This window comes from Haliaeetus albicilla, chromosome 27 (genome assembly GCF_947461875.1).
Source record: "Haliaeetus albicilla chromosome 27, bHalAlb1.1, whole genome shotgun sequence".
NCBI classification, from domain to species: domain Eukaryota; kingdom Metazoa; phylum Chordata; class Aves; order Accipitriformes; family Accipitridae; genus Haliaeetus; species Haliaeetus albicilla.
Genome location: NC_091509.1, coordinates 3,511,536 through 3,524,886, shown reverse-complemented (window position 1 = coordinate 3,524,886; position 13,351 = coordinate 3,511,536). Strand labels below are relative to the sequence as shown.

The following is a 13,351-nucleotide window of genomic DNA, read 5'->3' as shown; positions in this document are numbered from 1 at the left end:
TCCCGGATATCTAGAGACTGAAAATTTTTTACATTTAACATTGATACTGGTGATGAAAGAAACGTGAGGGTTTTTGTTTTTTCCTACTTATTTCATACTAGCAAGAACTGTCCAGTTCAGGAGCTTCATTTCTGTGCATTGTACTTAAAGAATCAAAGTACTAAATAGCAGATTGTGACAGTTCAAAAGGCCTCAGAAAGTCCTCAGAACATCTCTAAGGAATACTCCCATCTCTATTAATAAGAAATCCTATACAGATGTTCCACTTATACCTAAACAAATGAAGAAGTGACTTTAAAAATGTGAGTTATAATAATGCTGAACTATTTCAGTGCTATACACAAAGGTTTTCCCACTGCTTTTTGCCCATTTTCTTTACTGATTTATGCCAGAATTTTGCAGAAAGCAAGAAAACATCACATTAAAAGTTCTCCTTAATCCCATGGGCTTCTTGTCATTGCAATATCACTCTGTCATCTCTTACACAGATAAGACATCTCCCTTCAAATAATAAAATGTGTATCATTCAGCTCACAAATAAATATTGAGTTTGATCTTATTTTACCTAGGCTACATTTCATGCTTAGTTCTTTATCTTTAAATGTTTATAAATTGTGTAGCAAGGGTTATAAAAAAATATTTGAAAATTGGATTCTGTTTTCCAGTAGATACATTTTACAGATAGGTTAAGAGTTCTGAATAATTTTGTTTACTGAGTGCCAAGCAACACAAATTCACATTTGCCATAGCAGAATTGATTCCCTTAGTTCACATCCGTCTTAAACATCAAAACATGTGTTTCCCCACTAATGAATTTCAGACCAGTAATTACACATCTGTCACGTGGTTGAAATAAATCCATTACAGTCTGTGGTACAATTTAAGAGTTTTGTGGTGGGTACACAGCAAACTGAGCAAGACAGATTTTCTGCCAGTAGGCAGAATACTAAGATGATCCTAATTTATCAGAAACATTTTAAAATGAGTGAGCAAGCCCAAATCATAAGCAAGATAAGCAAAATTTTATATCAAAGAAAAGAATAGTAATTTCTGCAGTTTCTTTACCACGGACACCCCTGTGGGGGTTTATCATTGTAGGACTGATTATTGTTCTCATCAAACCACTGAAGGAGGGGCAGGGGGAATCCCATAATGTGAAGAAAGCTGTATTTGCAACACTCAACACTTTAGAAGTAATAAGTTCCTAAATGAGCAACGTTTTAAATGATTGGTGTTTAAGGCATTAACCCTCAGATCACCTTCTAAGTGAGTGTAACCAATATATTAGAACATTCAGCAATACGTGGAATTGTCATGGAGTAGCGCGTGTCCTACAACAGCGATTTTATTAAAATCCATAGTCCCAGAAGAGTTCCAAAAATCTTTAAATGCAGAAAGGGTGGTGTTAACACTTGAAGTTAATGCACATACTGTGGCAGCAAGTTGCTGAGGGTGTTTTTTACACAGTGTGAAGAGCCAGAGCTCACAAAGTAGTAGTGATACAGATACATGTGATACGCTTCATTGCTCCACCATGCACCACCTTTGTAACACTAACAATATGCAACATTATTTCTCCTGCAGATATTATATATCAGAAAACATACCTCTATATCCTGTATTATCTTTGGGTATAAGGACCTGTAAAATGAATTTGGGGGGCCATCTGTTGGTCTGTTTTTAAACAGGTACTGATCCCTAGAAAAAAACAGAAACATACTTTTCAATGTACCACAAAGAATCCAGACTTTAAAGGAATTCAAAATCTGCACAGAACAAAACTTTGACATATTCTCACAGAATACTTGTAAGAATTTTTAGCATTGGTGTTACAACTCTTGCGACTTTACAATGACAGCTGTATTTAAAATGTCCAAGACTAAAAAGATAACAGGTGTTTTCCTTATGGTTTTCCAAATTAGGGTTACTGCTTCATAAAGCTTTTAGCCAGCAGGGTGTAGTCCTCTTGCTCTTTACAATATGCCTTGCATTTTCTTAGGCACACCACTAGAGAGCACAGAAAAACAGGTTTCTAAAGCAGAACACCTCATCTCTTCAGATTCTCGTAAAGTATAGAAAAACTTCATTGCCACAAATATAAATGGTTTCTCTTTGAGAGAGGCTTCTGCAGCCCAATCAGCTATTTTACATTTTAAGCAAAAAAAAATTATTGGAAATACTTTGCTTGAGAAAAAGCCCTGCAAAACATGTTGTTGCTAGTTTTTGTGAGCTGATTCTAATTGTTCTCCCTGCAAAAAAGAAATTGCAAACTGCAAACAGACTTACCATAAAAAAGTGAGTGCTGAAAGACACTGGTGCACAAAAGGACAGGGGACAAAGCCAAAGTAGAAACGGGAGCTGTCAGCTTTCACCGTAGATAGCATTACTAGTCCATAGCAGAGATAAGGATCTCAGTGATACCAATTTACTGTAAACTTATTTTTTGGCAGAGCTCATGATTAGGGAAATTTGTAACGGAGAAGACTGCAAAAGGTAAATTTAGTTATGGTCAAGGTACTTACCAACCCCTTCTTTCTGACAGTCCCTTCCATAGTGGATCTGTGCGTACCATTCTTTCAATCAATTTTTTCCATAGCATTCCCTCAGAGATGACTCTCTGCCATTCCTTACATACCAGCTCTGCTGCACAGAGTGATCTGGCATCAAGATAGGAAAGGATGTTTTCTGCTATGTGATCTAAGCCTTGCTCTATAAAGAAATAAAGGCAATCAAAATGTCAATCTCTTCACAGTAAACTACTAAACAAGTTTTGCAATACATTTGGAGAAAGCCAACACAGCTTTAAGGCACTGGAGCAACGTGATAATTGAATTAGGATACGCAGAAGCACCAGTTACAAATTAATCCAAACAGGTACACCAAAACATCTCTAACACTTTACTCCTTTTCTAGTACAGTCTGTCTACTGGACTGTCCCAATTCCAGAGAGTGAGAATGAGCGCAAACCAAAATTCAGCATAGTATGCAAGCAGCAGAAGGCATTTTGCTTCTCCTGAGCACAGAATCCTGGACATTTTGAGCATGTAATGCATTGGGCTACATGGTCCAAAAAGATCATCATCTTCAAAGCAGATGCTTCACTAAGCAGCAGTAATGCGAAATTAAAGTATTCATTCTTCTACTCCCTTACATATAACGATAGTTCAACTCAGCAGAAGACAGGACTCCACAGGAACAAACGCAGACATATCGAGTACAAGCGTGAGCAAAGATTCTGCAAAAAATTTCTAGCATCACATGCAAGGACATCTTTTGTATTTAAGCTTTTTCTATAACCTGCAGACGCCAAGCCTGAATTTTGTTCAGGACTCGAGACACCATGCCCTGCAGCCTGGTGTAAGAAGGGGAAATCAATGAGTTTGACAGCAATTCATTAACTGCAAATGGTGCTTTAACATCCAAGGCAGTTATCCCGATTCATGCTTTACTGTCACTAGATTCCATACTTAGAGAAATTATTACTGAATGACTTATACCAGACTCTGGGGGTTTTGAGGCTTCTCTTCAGCTAGAGAAAAATTCAAGAGGGACAAGTTTTTTGAAACAACTTCAAGCTGAGTAAATCAGACTGTAACATTCAATACAGCACTTACTTTTGGGCCAATGGATGTAATTGTTTCTAGTATGAGAATCAGCTAAGAAACATCAGGAACAGCAGGAGTTAAGTAGCTCAAATAATGACAGGGGACAGCTCAGCTTCTGCACCATAAATTTCAGTGCAAAGTATATTTAGTTTAGCTTCACAGAGATTTCCCAATGTATTTACAATAGCCACATGAACAGATACTATCTTAGCGTCTTTCCTGCATCTGCTCTCCCACCCTCAGGGCACACTACCTTCCATGCAACAGAGCGATGTGTGAGTTTGCATACTGCTGATTTGACAATGCTAGCTTTACTGGGTCAAAGAATGAGTTCAGCAATGTACCGCAAGAGAACTCCCAAGTGAAACAACGTTACTCCAAATGAGTACTTAGACGTGGCAGTACTTAGACATCCTAGAAATAACAACTACCTGGGCAACTCTCATGCTCTAATTTCACCTGCAGCATTAAGGTATGTTGGTCAATAAGCAATAGTTGTTAGTGGACTGGGGAAACACTGACTTTCATCATAAAGACCCTAGCTACCAGACGCAGCTTATTAACCCCTGTGATCCTTTTATATCATGGTAGGGTTAGATTTGCATATTAAATGCATTCAACATGCCAGTAGAAGTTCAAATATACCAGAATTGGGGTCCTGCCCATTGATCCAGGTCTATGTAAGGCAATGTGCTGCAATATATTATTTCATAAATATCAGTTAATACTTATCCAAAAGCACTAGGTACTTAAGCTGAAGCTGATAGAAGGAATAAGCACATCAATAAAGATGATGAATACAGTAAGCTGCCACCACAGATCTATTAAGACATAAAACAGGTGGGACGCTGCATGCATTTGCTTACGGTCTTTGCCTAGATCTTGTCTCCTGCTGAGGGTGTTAGATTTAAAAATGTGATTGTAGTTGAGTAAAGGTACATACATAGAAACCACTTAGATAATATACTTGCACTAAATTTAAAATAGCAATCAAACTTTTCTTGTTCATATTCCAACTACAGTGTCATTGGTCCCACAAAAATCACTGGTAAGTCGGTTACTTATTTCAAAGGACCTGCAATTTTCCTTTCCCAAAAACTCCACTAAATCAGAGATCTAGAATAACTTCATTTTCATGAATAATGTATGCCAGTTGGCCCAGCATGAAAAAAATCTTTCAAACTAGGAGATGACGACCTTTTTAATTTTCCACTTTATCTCATGACAACTTAGTTTAGGCTTCAAATAGTCCTGAAAAATCAAAGGAACTACTGTTAATTTTTTAAGGAATTAAGAAGTATGTTCATATAGTCCTCCACTGGACACTAAATTTGGCATGGCCTTCGTAAAAATGAACAGCAATAGAAAGGAGAAACCAATACATGTAGCTGAAGAGCATTTGTTCGTTTCTTCTATGTAATTTAGAGAACTATAAAAATGCTTTAAAGAGTGGTGAAAGCTCCCACAATGTAAACTGTGTTTACACAAATTTTTCAATACAAGCCATAACAACAGATTCAAGTAACTGAAACATAACAAGGTCCCAATAACTGGTGGGTCTCAAGTCTAAACACTTCCAAACCAGCAAATTCTCTCCTAACAATACCATGTCTCAGAGCAGCTTAAGCTGCACCATCTCCTACATCAGCAGTTTGAAGAAAATACCAGGGCATTTCAATACACTGTAAAAGTGGTCTTCCAGTCTGCCACATCCCAATCTTTCCAGTAAATAACAACTTCGAGATTCTAAACACTGTTTACTTAGGATATATTTATCTTACTGTGATGCTATGTGATTTGAAACAGTTCAAGGTTTTTCTGGAAAATGTAATCATTGCAAGGTCATTTTCAAGAGTTAGTTTAAAATCATGAATCCTTGGTTATCAAGGAGACAAACTAATTCATTGTGTAAAGTGGAGGACACCACTAGATAAAAATAAAAAAAAAAAACAGGTCTGCTAAGTAAGCATTTCTCTGATTTTGAAGGTTACAGGTATGAACAGGGCACATACACCATGTTTTAACAGGAACAGATCTAACAGTTATTTTAGACTTCAGTACAAAATAGTTGTGTTCAACAAGATAAGATCAGCTTATGCTGAGCAAGTGACTGTCTAGTACATCTATAGTGCTGTAATCGCACAACGCAGTCCCCTATGTATTTTCCCAGCACATAGCACATAACATTTTGAAGAGGAAGAATTTTCTAAAAAAAGCATTGCAGTTGCCAAAGCAAACAGTGCAGAGGATATGGCAATTAACCACCATAATTGCAAACTCTGTATTAGTAGAGAACTACACTGAGGTTCCTGTATAAAAGGTGTTTAAGACTCCCATTTCACTGCACGATTTTTCTTTCAATAGCCATTATACAACATCTGAGCTTAGATCACCCTCCCCTCCCTCTCCAGAGTACTAAGTTAGTGCGTTCACTATCCTCCCAGCATGGGTACTGTCACACAGGGCTAAAGGTGTATTAGTATTTACCTCATGTGGGGATATTCAGTCAAATCATTAGGTAATAAAAGAGACTACAGTGCTAAGAAATAACAGAATTGATAATTCAGTCCAATCATTATCAAGCTACTATGTTTCAAGGTTACTAATTAAATATAAAAATGAATGACTGCAAAGTTTGGAAGAAGTTAGAAGAAACTAGGAGTAAACACCAAGGTAGGTTACAGTTAAACCAGCAGTCCCAGAAATTATTAAAAAGGGAGGAAAACACCCTGATGCCAACAGTATTTCTGCAAAACATGGCAGAATGACAAGTGCACCAACTTTCAGCTTCCAGCTTTCCCAGAGGTACAAGGAAGCTGTCCTGTCCCTTCCATGTGAAAGGCATTTTTTAATCAGGGGTGGCGTGGCAGAAGAGCAGAGGCACACATCAAACTAACCTTTTCAGATGACCTTAATTCCAATCTGTTAGAAGAAAAACACACTCCAGCTATGCCTGGGTTCCAAAAAAGCCGGTAGCACAAGATACACTCATGACCGGCAAATCTTTCAATGGCTGCACTTTTAAGGTGTAAAATTCTTTACTCATGCACCTCAAAGATTGCAGGTGAATGGAGCAAATGAATGATGCAAAGTTCATCAAATAAACTGTCTGTACAACCGAAGGAACAGCTATCCTTAGGCACATTTTGGTCAAAAATCCGCTCTTTATCTCTAGTAAAGATGGAATGATGGGATCCATACTGAACAGGTACCCATCTACTGGATGCTTTTCTCATTCCAAAGTTGAGAAGTGTAATTTTGCTTAACTGGCATAATTTGGTAAAACAATCGTCACATGTGTACTAACCTTCTTAGATGAGGGAAACTTAAAATGCTTTTAGTCAAAGAGCACTAAGCAAACGTAACTCTGCACTTATTTCAACCATGTACTTAAAGAAAGGTTACAGGACAAAGTAGCCACGCAGGCACTTGAATATACTGCTAACAGCTTGCTTACAGTTTTGAGCAATTTTTGAAATGTAAAGATCATGAACATGTCAGATGTGAAATGAACAATTCCCAAGGGAGAAAGTGACAGACAAATAGAAGATGTTCAAATGATATTCATGCACAAAATAGTATTTTTAAAGTTTATCTGTTACTGCCATCTCCTGGCAACAAACTAAACCATTATCCTCCCCCAAGAGATGAGAACTCCAAGGAGCTGTAAAGTTACCAATAACCAACCTAATTAAAAGGCTACACTGCAAAGCATCCTTTGAATTCAACAAGTACATGGTTCTGTGTTTTGTTGTTGCTGGTGGTTTGGGTTTTTTTCCCCCTATTCTAACATACCTGTATCATCTTTCAGAACATACTGAACAGGTAAGCTTGAGGATGGACCTTGAAATGCCTTTCACAGTTTGGACTACTGCATCACTTGGTTTTCGATAGCAGGCAAGTGGTTTTCAATCAAGCACAAACACTTTAGGAGTTTCATATGCAGCATGCAGCATATTCTGTCATTAGAAATCCATGTTGTATTTTAAACACTTTGTGCGACTAAGAACATACATGTCATTTAAGTAGTTTCAGAAGAATTTGATTTAGATCACAATTTTGAGACCATTAAAAAAAAAAAGGATTTGGATCACAGTCACGATGGTAGACAGCATACACCAGGGCTTGCTTTCTATCCTAACACCTTTTAGCACAAGGCAAACATAGGATTGTTGAAGTCCATGGGTTTATGATTTCCTATTTAGAAATGAATGTGATGTCTGAGTAATACAATGTGTGTATTCATCAACTTAGGTTCAACTGCTTTTAGTTTTCTTTTCCTTGTGAAATACTATTTTTCAAAAAGATAGTTCTCCAGATTAAACGCAGTTGCACAGAACTGATCAAGAACAATGATACACGACAAAGCAGAAACATTTTGCAATTGTTCAGTCTTTCACACAACTGCCTTTAAAAGAGCGGTAACAATCCTCTGAGAAACAGTTGCGAAAATCTGGATCCAAAGCCACTTCTGATGCCTCAAGTCTAGAAATGCAACCTGAATGACCAAGGTACCACCAACAATTCATCCAAAAACTAAGCCTTTCTTGGAGAGATCAATGTTGCCATTTCTAGCTGTCGACAGGATGATTTGAAGCAGAGGTGAAGAGCTGGCAAACTGCTGCCGAGGCACCAGGAGTCGTTAGTGCCATTTCCTCAGACAGAGGTACAAAACTCACCGTGCCACAGGAGAGCTGGGCGCAGCATCCCAAACCAAAGCCTCTCCTCCCTTTCGGGGAATGGTGCGACAGAGACTATGCTCCAGAGCGCACATGGGACTGGGTATTACAATGTGTTTGGTGCCTTTCTGTGGCATGTGCAGAACTCACAAGTATCAGGCTAAGACCCAGGTCCTTCTAAAAATCCAGTTTTGAAAAAAATCATTTCACTCTAATATACCTACCAAGCATTTAGATACAGGGCTAGAACACAGTTCCTAAGGAGAGTAACTCTCCAAATAAAGTATAAGGAAAACCTTTCTTCCTAAGATGACTTTTGTTTTCTACAGGTTAGGAATGTTCTCAAGAAGATTAGGCTTGACTGCTATCTGCAGAAGGATGTTTTATGGAACTATCACACCAAGCGTTTGGAGAGACAAAAACCAAGTGACAAGCGCTCAGCTTGTTTTTATTCACTTCACTAATCCAAGGCTTTTTCAGACTCTTGCTTGTGGTGTAATCCTAGTACCAAATACTCATTAATGTTTAATTGAACTAAACCAAGGTTTTCAATAAAAGCTAACTGCAATCAGCTACCACATCTCCACAACAGTGATAGCATACACAAGTATGCATATCAGTCTGGGACTGTACACTTTTAACACATACAGCCTGTTCATTATGAAGCCAGTATTTCAATGAGTTTTAAGGATCAACTGCGAATTACTAGGCAGAAGCCCTTTATTAAGATGCCCAATTTTCAAAATTCTCTATAATGCTGGTCACAGTTTAAAACAGATTTTTAAAAAGTCAGAAACTCAAGTGTTTTCTGATGTTAAAATATGACAATCTCATCTTCTATGCATACACCGAGCCTTGAAAGCTGCATACTAAGCACGAACACACAAATGCTTTGCTTTGTCACCAAGACTATTCTTAAGATTTTTACTGCTTGCTAAAGTGCACAGATATAAATTGTTCACATTAAAAAAAGACGTCAAGTAAAATATTTACCGTAATTAACATAGTAGGAACAGGTCCAAAGCACAGATACTTACATAGGCCCACTGTAATTATTTCAGACAATATGCAGGACTAAGTTTAAGAGACACTAAGGCCTGAAATAGCTGCATATACCTATTTTACCTTAGAAGACAGTGAGTATTTAGGTTTATAAACAGTCTCTGAAATAGGTACTAAACCCTATCAATTTTCTTTAGCAAAATGCATCTAGCATTTATTGGTACACTTTTCAAAGAAAAACATTACTCCCAACCCTTACACCTCTACAAGAGCTTTTGCAGTTTTATAGAAAATGGTGAAAAATTACAGCTGTTGTTGATTATAGATACCAGATGAAGGTTTGGTTGAATTTCAATAATAAATTAAAACAATTAAAATCCACAGGGATTTCAAAGCTCAATGTGTAAATATCATTTTGTATGAAAATGAAACCCAAATGCGGGATGTCAGCTCCATAAAACTGACTAACATTAGATATGAAACAGTCACTTAGATCATGCAACTGTGCAGGCTTTTATTATTTTAGAAACAAATTTCAAAAGAAGCCTGGCAGGGTTTTACTTGCCTGACACAGCGTATGGTTCTCTTAGAGTTTTAACACACAAAACAGATATGAAAGGGACTTTCTCTCCTAATCAAGGGTGACATGGTAGTGCTCAAGGGTCAAAGTTGTAAGTCGTTTAAGGAAAGGGCACAATTTGGATGAGACCACGCGAGCGATATTAACATCTTAAAAGATAATTAAGAGAATCAAAAGCACAGAGGTGACGTAAGTTATTCTTGCAATTATGCTGTCCACTATACAGCACTGTCTTTTGAGAGTTGTTTTTGACATGCCAGAGGAAACACCATTGACAGATGTCGAAAAACAATGAGTATAGGCTTCTGAGCCACTCTGATCAATGGAACTTGCAATAGCTGATACAGTATTAGCCATACTCCATGATGGTGATTAGCAGTAAAGGAAAGAGCCCAACCGCAGCCCAACTTGTAAGAACAGACCCTGCAGACTTAAACATTCTGCCACCAGTTACAGAAAAGCACACCAGAATTATGATTTTTTTCCACTAAAGTGAAGGGAAGTCAGATACCACAAACTTTTTCATTTTTTCCTGCATTCTCATAGGTATAAAAATCAGCAGGGACAGTAGCAAAAGCAAAACCAATTGCCCTTTAAAACAAAGGAATTTTACTTCTTTAAGACAAGTGAAACTATCTTTTAAAAGGTAGTACTTTATTGTTATCTTTTAATGGGATGTTAGCCCAACACAGGATTGATTTCAATCGGCTCAGGTTAAGCTCTTGGGTAAATTTATACAGCTGTTCTTCACATACCACATTACCTTCAAGAAAGGCTGAGTATGGGAACAGTTCCCAGTATTTACATCTTTAAAAAACAACAAAAGTTGTAAATGTAAATATATATTTATATATACAAATGTGGTGTAAGTAAGTGTCAGCTTATGCAGCTCCCAAAAATTTCTTAGGAATAAATACATAATATGAAAGAACTGTCTAACTCCATATCAGCCCTGAGGTAGAAAAGCAAACAAAATAAAACTATAACTGAAACTCATACTTGCACATGATCACCATGACCGTCTATTTCACTTTATTTTTTTAGTTAATCCCAGACACTCCCTAGAGAAGTCAACATTTAATATTTTGAAAACAAGCTTGAAGAAACATCCATACTACCTAAAGGAGACAGCTCTCCACTCAAAATGAGGAGCATATTTTTATGTGTGTCACCAGACAAGCTAAGTCTTCTATAAAGTAACTTCTGTGAAACTGAGATGTGGGGGGAAAGGATGCTCCCTCCCTTTCATAGCCCTCTTTTACATTTTAAGCCTGTTTTTTAAGAAAATAGAGCACATATGAAATTCCGTATCACTCCTGTGTCCTACCCTATGTTCTTCATTCCCCTCCAACTACTAAGAAGTTCATTTCAACCATGCTTGACAGATGAGCCAAAATCCCCCCATCACCTCCAAAAGTTGAATTCCTCCAGGTTTTGTGAAAATACAGCACTACAGAGAACAGAAACCCCCTAAAATCCAAGCAGCATTCTGTCCCAGATACCAGGAAAGCCCAATCACACAAGACCACCTAAGCACACCAATGGCTAAAAAACCTTCAGTGCTTATAATACTATCAACCTTTAAAGGAACTTTACTTCAGTGGTCCCTGTGCTCAAGAAATTACCAGTTTCCAATTCCTTTCACGATTTGCATCACCTCCTCATCCGCCCTCAGTGTTCACTGTTGTGTCTTGGCATTCTTGGGATAACATCCACAGACTCACTGCAGGTGTGAATCTGTGCTATTATCCTGCCAGTGGCAAAGAGGACATTTTGACCACTTATTTCATGCTTATTTCCCACTCTAGATGTCCACACATTTACCTTCCGAAGAATCAAATTAATCATTCTCCCCAGCAGCAAAAAATCCACAGATACAATTCCTTCCAGAAATTAATGGGAATATATATACAAATTCCCAGAAGATTGAAAGCTAGATATTCTACATACCTAGTTATTACTGCTCCATATTTTTTTGAAGAAAGGCATATAGCAAGTGTAAGAACAGATTTCATATTCCAACTATTGATACAGGTTTGCACTGATCGGTGACAGAAGAGGTTCTGAGCAACTGAAGGAAGGAATCATGGCTGGACTATGCAATAAAAATCCACAAGTGCTTTTGCTGTTGAGTCAGTAACAAGACCAGACAAAGCAGATTCACTCATCTAAGCAGGCAGCTTTTTATTTAAGATTTAGGAAACTTAGAACAAAACTAAAATGAAATGAAGACTTCACAAATGAAAACACCTCTATAGTCTTTTCTATACCTATGTTCATATGAAAAAGGAATTTAGACCAGAGCTTGCAGAGATACAACTTTTGCGACAACTCCGTTCCAATTTTAACACAAACTATTCTTCAGGATATGCTACTCAAACTACTTTTACATGGAACAACACTGGCATCCAGTGGCCAATTCAATTAATCACAGAAGTGAATGACTTCACAGCTGCCCTCCTGCCCTTCTTTTGACTAGGAAGCATCACTTTATTTATAAGAGATCATCTAAATCTGGAGGATGTTCCGAAAAGTTTGCATATACCTGAAGTACTAAACAAAAAAAAAGTATTTATAAATGCACCTCTTGTAAAATAGATATTAGTTTACCTGGTAACGCAGTGATGAAGTCCCGTTGTAACATGGGCTTCAAGTAAGAGTTAATATGTCCATGCTGATAGTGACACATTCGTGAAATAAGGTGTTCCACAAATTCAACTTGATCTGATTCAGACCACTGGTCAAAATATTTAATACACAAGTCTTTTTCCTTTTCGTAGTTTCCTTCTGATGGTCTTTTTCTTGAGACAATCACAGATGAAGTTCCATTACTTATCTGTTTTTAGAAAAGGAATATCAGTATTTAAATATAAAAAATAGGAACAGCTTTCTAAGAACACTTTCAAGGAAGAACATGAGAAGATGCAAAGAAATAATGAACAAAACTAAATTTTAAAACACTTTCTTAAAGCTATGAGTTACGTCATATACATTTAATCTTTCATGGATAAAGATCAATGAAAGGACTTTGCACATAATTACAAGTCACTTCTTACACTGAAAGACTTGAATTCCCTTACAGCTCTTACCACTTAAACAGCAAGGAACTTAGTTCTTTTTAGAACAAACTTGCCAGATTAAACCAGTGGTTTCTGCTGCATATTGCAGATTGCCTCTGCTGCATATTGCAGTCTGCCTCCACAAATGATTTACACAGGTTCCAGCAGTTGAAATAATACACATTTAAGAGATATACCAAAGTTGGGTATTAATACTCTAATTAACACAAAAATTCAAGACCCTCAGGTCAGTGTTGAACTGCTTGTCCATAAATGAAAACTGAGAATTACACGATGTCAAGGGCTTGTTCTGCTTTTGAAAGACAGCTCATGTCAATGTTTGGGACATCCACATAAAAACATCATTAAAATCCTGGGAGCTTTAGCTACAAATAAGGATGCTACACAAAGAACACCACAGGACTT

At 37.3% G+C, this 13,351-nt stretch overlaps 1 protein-coding gene across 5 annotated transcripts in view; it reads right to left on the bottom strand.

Annotated features, from left to right (window-relative positions):
* The window catches only part of FBXW11 (F-box and WD repeat domain containing 11), a 77,901-nt gene that overhangs the window by 23,647 nt on the left and 40,903 nt on the right, over nucleotides 1-13,351 (bottom strand). For all 5 annotated transcript variants that reach the window (XM_069772804.1, XM_069772802.1, XM_069772803.1 and 2 more), the window contains 3 exons: nucleotides 12,477-12,702; nucleotides 2,523-2,709; nucleotides 1,608-1,698 (listed from right to left, as the gene is read on the bottom strand). In XM_069772804.1, the coding sequence (XP_069628905.1) occupies nucleotides 1,608-1,698; nucleotides 2,523-2,709; nucleotides 12,477-12,702 (504 nt within the window). The remainder of the gene's footprint in view (nucleotides 1-1,607; nucleotides 1,699-2,522; nucleotides 2,710-12,476; nucleotides 12,703-13,351) is intronic.